At 52.0% G+C, this 6833-nt stretch overlaps 1 protein-coding gene across 1 annotated transcript; it reads left to right on the top strand.

Moving 5' to 3' along the window:
• Window positions 1–310: 310 nt before the first annotated feature.
• Window positions 311–6505, top strand: LOC134285482 (uncharacterized). Its single transcript, XM_062846289.1, has 2 exons — window positions 311–5866; window positions 6113–6505. Exons 1-2 carry the CDS (start codon window positions 1049–1051, stop codon window positions 6443–6445), a joined length of 5151 nt encoding a protein of 1716 aa, XP_062702273.1. The 5' UTR covers window positions 311–1048; the 3' UTR covers window positions 6446–6505.
• The last annotated feature ends 328 nt before the right edge of the window (window positions 6506–6833 follow it).

The raw sequence follows: 6833 nt of genomic DNA, 5'->3' as shown, positions 1-6833 counted from the left end.
TACAAGTTATCGAAAAGGCCATGTATGAATTAGGCCACTTCAGGCGGGACACCAGAAACCGGTTCCGGGATGCTACCGGTTCTGATATGATCTGAGACTATTTTACTGCTTACCGTTTCTCAGGTTATAGAAAAAGCAGCGATTTGATGTGTCGCATGCATGGGTTTTGTTCAGGACTACCACAATCACCAGCGAAAACACATTTGAGAAACACTGAATTGTTACATACCCTCTCACACATACACACATATGCTATAGACATACAACGTACATGAAGAACAACAAAACAGCATAACACAAATCAGTTCAATAAAAGCTACAAACCAGTGAAGTGCGCGTTTTTACCAAGCTCCCGTTCTAATTTCTTTAATACGGTCCGAAATAAGTCCAAGTGTCGGTTAGTCGGTCGGTCGAAGTTAAGATCACTCCAAAGTGCGTCGAAAAGTTGCCAGTGTCGTGCCAAGTGCCCAGTTTTCTCCCGAAACATTGGTGCCGAAACCCGGGAGGCAGTTGCAATTTCATCGCCATCACACGGTGGTGCACATCTGGCATTTTCGTCGTCGTCGTCATTATCGCCGTCCACCGGCCGAACAACAATCATTCGCAGTCGGGCACAATCAACCACCATCATCGTCGTCGTCGTCGTCGTTCCCGGCCAAGCGAAGATCATTCCCCGTCGGGATCCATCAACCACTACCATCGTCGTCATCGCATTCCCCGTCGGGATCCATCAATCAATCGTCGTCGTCGCCCTTGCCGAACAATCATTCGGCGCAATAACAACCACCGCCGGTCGGAGTCGATCGTCATCAGGTGCGCTCCAGTCGGCGTAGTCATCAACGTGTGGATCATCATCACTTCGTCGTCGTCGTCGTCATCCGTCGTTTGCTACAGCAGCAGCCGTAGCAGAACAACAGCGGATCGTGGGATTTCGTTTACATCGGACGGAAAGTAAACACCCAGAAGGGGGAGAGTTGGGTAAAAAGCACCAAGTAGCAGAAAAGCAGGTATTTGACAAACTTTTTTTGGTGAAGAGAAATTGATCAAAATGACGCCTCCGAAGAAGGCAACTAGTAGCAAACAAACCAAATTGAAGCTACTGTACCGTCGCCGGACCAACATTTTGGGTTCCGCAAATTTGATCAAGAAATTTAACGACGGGTTCGATCCCACTCAAGAAGGTCAATTGCCCATACGCATTCAACGTCTTGATGCGTTGTGGCGTGAATTTGAAGAAACGCAGGAGGAAATTGAGGTTTTGGAGGACGCTGAGGAAGATTTCTTGGAAGAGAGGGAAGAGTTCCAAACCTTGTATTTCGAATTAAAGGCGTCATTACAAAGCAAAATCCCTGTTCCACCACCTGCACCCACCCCCGCTCCTGTTCAACCACTCTCTTCGGCTGTTCCCATCTCGTCGAGCGTTCGTCTGCCGGAGATTAAGTTGAAGGAGTTCTCTGGGAATCTCGATGATTGGGTTTCTTTTCGCGATCTGTTCGTCTCGCTTATTCATTCGAGCGTGCAGCTAACGGCGGTACAGAAAATGCACTATTTGCGTGCGACGCTTTCTGGCGAAGCGGCTCGCATCATTTCTTCGCTCGAGATTTCCGCCAATAACTATCTCGTAGCGTGGAATTTGTTGAAGGAACGTTTCGAAAATCCGAATTTGCTGGTCAAGCGGCACATGTCTGCCTTGCTTACGATTCCTTCACTGAAGAAAGAGTCTGCACAAGGACTCGCAGATCTCGCCGATGAGTTCAATCGGCACGTGCAGCTTCTGGATAAACTCGAAGGTGCTGAGAACCACTGGAATGCTTTCTTAGTCGAACGATTGAGCCAATGTTTGGACTCGGTCACACTCCGTGAGTGGGAAACATCCGTTTCCAATAGTGACGAGTACCCCAAGTACCAAGAACTTCTCGAGTTTATCCACAGAAGATCGCGAATCATACAAACCCTTAAGCTCTCCCAAACGGCAACCACCCAATCCGAGATCAAACATCCCAAATCCCGATCCGTCGTGTCGCACGTTGTATCCGACAATGTTCCCAAGTGCGCCAGCTGCAAGCAGGCACATTTCCTGTTCCAGTGCGAACAATTCCGAACGCTCTCTCCTCAACAACGGTTCGAAGTCGCGAAGAAGCACGGGCTGTGCATTAACTGCCTGAAGGGAACACACCAAGCGAAGAACTGCTCCAGCGGATCCTGTAAGAGCTGCGGCAAGAAACACCACTCGTTGCTGCACCTGCCGCCCCTCTCCTCCGCTCCTGGTCCACAACCAGGGACTTCGTCGAACAAGTCCGCTGAAGCAAACACTTCGCAGTCATGCCAAATGTCGCACTTCGTTCCAAGTCATGTCGAAAGCTCTCCGCCGGAAGAGCTCGCCGTTGCCTCACCACCTGTCTCGTCGGTTCGTTCGCAGTCGTCGCGCGGTAAGCCTTTCCCATGTTCGTCGGTCGATCTCGTTACCAATTCCCCATCCACCGCCTGCCAAAGCGCGGAAGTGATTACCCAACCTCGGCAGTCAACAGTCATTCTGTCAACAGCAGTGATAAAAGTGAAAGACGCCGACAATCAGTACGTTCTCGCCAGAGCCCTCCTGGATAGTGGATCACAGCCGAGCTTCATCTCCGAAGCACTTTGCCAGAAACTTCGTTTGAAGCGGACAAAGCTGAACTCGCCAGTCAGTGGGATCGGACAATCCGTCGTTAACGTCCGCTACGCTGTGACACTATCTCTAACCTCTCGTTTCGAAACCTTCACTGCTCAGTTGGACTGCCTCGTGCTACCAAAGCTTACCGTCTCGCTGCCTAGCCACCACATCGACGTCGCTCGCTGGAGAATCCCAAGGAATCTCCCTCTCGCTGATCCACAGTTCAACATCAGCCAAGGCGTGGACATCATCATCGGAGCTGCTCTGTTCTTCGATCTTCTCGAGCACGATCGCATCTCGCTCGCCTCTGGCTATCCAACGCTTCAGAAAACAGTGCTTGGATACATCGTCTGTGGAAAGCTAGAGCAGCCAACGCCCGAAGCAACAGAAGCCCAGACCTGTCACATCTGCGTTGAAGACAGGCTCGATACCCAGCTCCAGCGTTTCTGGGAAATTGAAAACTTCGATGACGGTAAAGCACTCACTCCAGATGAACAGTTCTGCGAAGACCACTTCCAGAGCACCGTCGCTCGTGACAACACGGGCCGCTACGTCGTTCGTCTTCCGTTCAAGGAAGAAAAGGTGTCGATGCTTGGAAATTCGCACACCGCTGCGCTGCGAAGATTCCAACAAATGGAGAAAAGATTCGCCGTCGATGAAGATCTCCGTCGCAGCTACACAGAGTTCATGGAGGAGTATGAGAGGTTGGGTCATATGGAGTTGGTTCCCGTCGCGTCGCGTAGTCCGCAGTTTTTCCTCCCGCACCATGCCATCCAGCGACCAGAGAGTACGACCACTAAAACGCGTGTGGTATTCGACGGTTCCTGTCGTGGAGCGGCCTCGATATCGCTGAACGAAGCACTGTACGTCGGACCAACGGTTCAGCCGGCGCTCTACTCCACTGTCGTTAACTTCCGTCTGCCACGTTTCGCCATAACCGCCGACGCAGAGAAAATGTTCCGGCAGATTTGGGTCCACCCAGATGACCGCAAATTCCAGCAAATTCTTTGGCGTGGCAGTCCATCGGAACCGATCCGCACGTACCAACTAAAAACCGTAACCTACGGTCTTGCAAGCTCACCATTCCATGCTGCTCGTGTTTTGAACCAGCTAGCCGACGACGAAGGACAACGATTCCCGCTGGCCGTGCCAGTGGTATTGAAAGGCACCTACGTAGACGACGTGATTACTGGAGATGACGACCATGACAATATGGCTGAGACTTGCAAGCAGTTGAGCGAAATGATGAAGTCCGGTGGCTTCGTGCTTCGAAAGTGGGCTTCGAACTACAAAACAGTTCTGCGTCATGTTCCAGAAGAACTGTGGGAGACATCGGCAGAGCTAGAGCTCGATCGTTCGCAAGCCGTCAAAACCTTGGGGTTGTTGTGGTTCCTCCAGCGGGACGTATTCAAGTTCAAGGTCCCTGCGCTATCAGATTTGCCTGCCGTGACAAAGCGGATTGTCGTCTCCGAGATGTCCCAACTGTTCGACCCACTCGGACTTCTTGGACCCGTGGTCGTGAACGCAAAGATGTTCATCCAAACTCTCTGGGCAGCAGACCTGTCGTGGGATTCTGAGCTTGGAGAAGATTCAGCAGCATGGTGGAGAAAGTACCGTGCTGACATCGAACGGCTTCACCATCTGGAAGTTCCGAGAAGAGTTCTCTGGAACACTCAAAGTCAATACTTCATCCACTGCTTCTGCGACGCCTCGCAGAAGGATTACGGATGCTGCGTCTACATCGTCTCATCGGACGAGCTTGGGCAGCTCCACTCGCATCTCCTAACATCGAAGTCTCGTGTTGCACCACTTCGTGGACAGTCGATTCCACGACTGGAGCTCTGCGCAGCACTCCTCGGGAGTCAGTTGGTGCACAACCTACTGACAAACACCAACTTGTCTGCACCAGTCACGTTTTGGACCGACTCAGCCGTCGCACTTCACTGGATCAAATCCAGATCGAATACCTGGAAAGTTTTTGTATCCAATCGGGTCGCAGAGATCCAACGCCTGACGAAAGATGCACCATGGATGCATGTACCGACCGATCTAAACCCTGCCGACCATATCTCCCGAGGAATGCTTCCAAGCCAGATCCTAAACGACAAGCTGTGGTGGCATGGTCCAGCGTTTCTCACCTCCCCCGTCGACCAGTGGCCGGAGTGTGCGGTTTCGATGCCGACCAAGTCGGAAATTGAAGAAGAAATGCGTCCATTGGTATCCCTCCCGCTGGTAGACGAAAACGTTAACATCTTCAGCGAGTTTTCCGAGTTAGCCAAGCTAACGCGATTCGTTGCGTACTGCTACCGTTTCCGAAACAACTGCAAAGTTCCAAAGAACCAACGCATTTTGTCCTCGCTGTCGCCGGAAGAAGTAGACTTGGCGCTGAAGTCGATGGTACGCCTTGCCCAGAGCCAGGAATTCCCAACGGAAGTTCGCCTGTACCAACAACAAGAGACGGACAAGTCCGTCAGCATATCATCGAAATCGCCACTCAAGAATCTGAACCTTTTTTTGGACGAGTTCGGACTTCTTCGGATTGACGGACGGTTGAAGAATCTCAACGCTCCGTTCGATACCCGTCATCCGATACTGTTGCCAACCAACCACCAACTGAGCTGGATGATCGCCAGGTCCGTTCATCTGCAGACGCTTCACGGTGGCCCTTCGCTACTGCTCGCCACAATGCGTCAACGTTTCTGGCCACTTCGGGGGAGGGATTTGGCTCGTAAGGTCGTTCGCCAATACGTTACGTGCTTCCGATGCAACCCAACACCTGCAAATCAGATCATGGCGCCTCTACCATCAGTTCGCCTCAGACCTGCTCGAGCCTTCGCGTATTCCGGGATGGATTACTGTGGGCCGTTTTTCGTTCGTCCGCTGACTGGGAGAGGTACGTCGGTAAAGGTCTACGTCGCGTTATTCGTGTGTTTGGTGGTGAAGGCCGTACACCTTGAAGTCGTGCCGAATCTGTCGTCCGTCGCGTGCATCGCCGCCGTCAAGCGCTTTGTTGCTCGTCGCGGTCGCGTCCTCGAGTTGCATTGCGACAACGCGACTACGTTCGTCGGGGCCGATCGCGAGCTGCGGAATCTGCGCAAGGAGTTCCAGCAGCAATTCCAATCCCAGGAATGGGCCGACTACTGCTCCGGAAATGGGATCACGTTCCGTTTCATACCTGCTCGTTCTCCACACTTCGGAGGCATATGGGAAGCCGGAGTAAAATCATTTAAGTACCACTTTCGTCGGATTATGGGACAAAAGGCTTTTTCCATGGACCAGCTCCTAACCGTCGTGGCACAGATCGAATCTGTCCTAAACTCCCGTCCCCTCGTTCCCATTTCCGATTCCCCCGACGACCTTTCCGCCATAACTCCAGGACACTTCCTGATTGGAGAGCCTCTCGTCTCCATTCCCGAACCCGATCTACTTCAGCTGTCGCCTAATCGCGTCACCCGTTTGCAGGACATGCAACGCTCGGTCCAGGATCTGTGGCGCTGCTGGTCACGGGACTACATCAGCCAGCTACATCAACGAAGCAAGTGGAGGCGGCCATCCGTAGACGTCCGGAAGGGGCAGCTAGTACTGCTGAAAGAAGACAACTACCCCCCGCTGCATTGGCCACTCGGACGCATCGTCGAGACCATCACCGGTTCGGACGGGCGGGTTCGTGTTGTCGTAGTGAGAACGGCGGCAGGCGACTACAAGCGAGCCATCACAAAGGTCGCGGTGCTCCCCATCGATTCCGGAGACGAGGACACGTCGCAAACACCGTCTACAAGCATGTTGGATGGTTGAAACGGACGGTTTCAACGGCGGCCGGCATGTTCAGGACTACCACAATCACCAGCGAAAACACATTTGAGAAACACTGAATTGTTACATACCCTCTCACACATACACACATATGCTATAGACATACAACGTACATGAAGAACAACAAAACAGCATAACACAAATCAGTTCAATAAAAGCTACAAACCAGTGAAGTGCGCGTTTTTACCAAGCTCCCGTTCTAATTTCTTTAATACGGTCCGAAATAAGTCCAAGTGTCGGTTAGTCGGTCGGTCGAAGTTAAGATCACTCCAAAGTGCGTCGAAAAGTTGCCAGTGTCGTGCCAAGTGCCCAGTTTTCTCCCGAAACAGGTTTGTTTCACTTTTATATTTGGCCACTTCCGGTGAGACAC

This window comes from Aedes albopictus, chromosome 1 (genome assembly GCF_035046485.1).
Source record: "Aedes albopictus strain Foshan chromosome 1, AalbF5, whole genome shotgun sequence".
Taxonomy (NCBI): Eukaryota; Metazoa; Arthropoda; class Insecta; order Diptera; family Culicidae; genus Aedes; species Aedes albopictus.
Note: the sequence above shows the minus strand (reverse complement) of the source record. Positions and strands in the feature narration are given on the sequence as shown.

Coding starts and splice junctions, on each gene's coding strand:
- LOC134285482 (XM_062846289.1), top strand. CDS start 1,049: ATGACGCCTCCGAAGAAGGCAACTAGTAGCAAACAAACCAAATTGAAG. Junction 5,867..6,112: donor GAGGCATATGGGAAGCCGGA/GTAAAATCATTT, acceptor ACCCGTTTGCAG/GACATGCAACGCTCGGTCCA.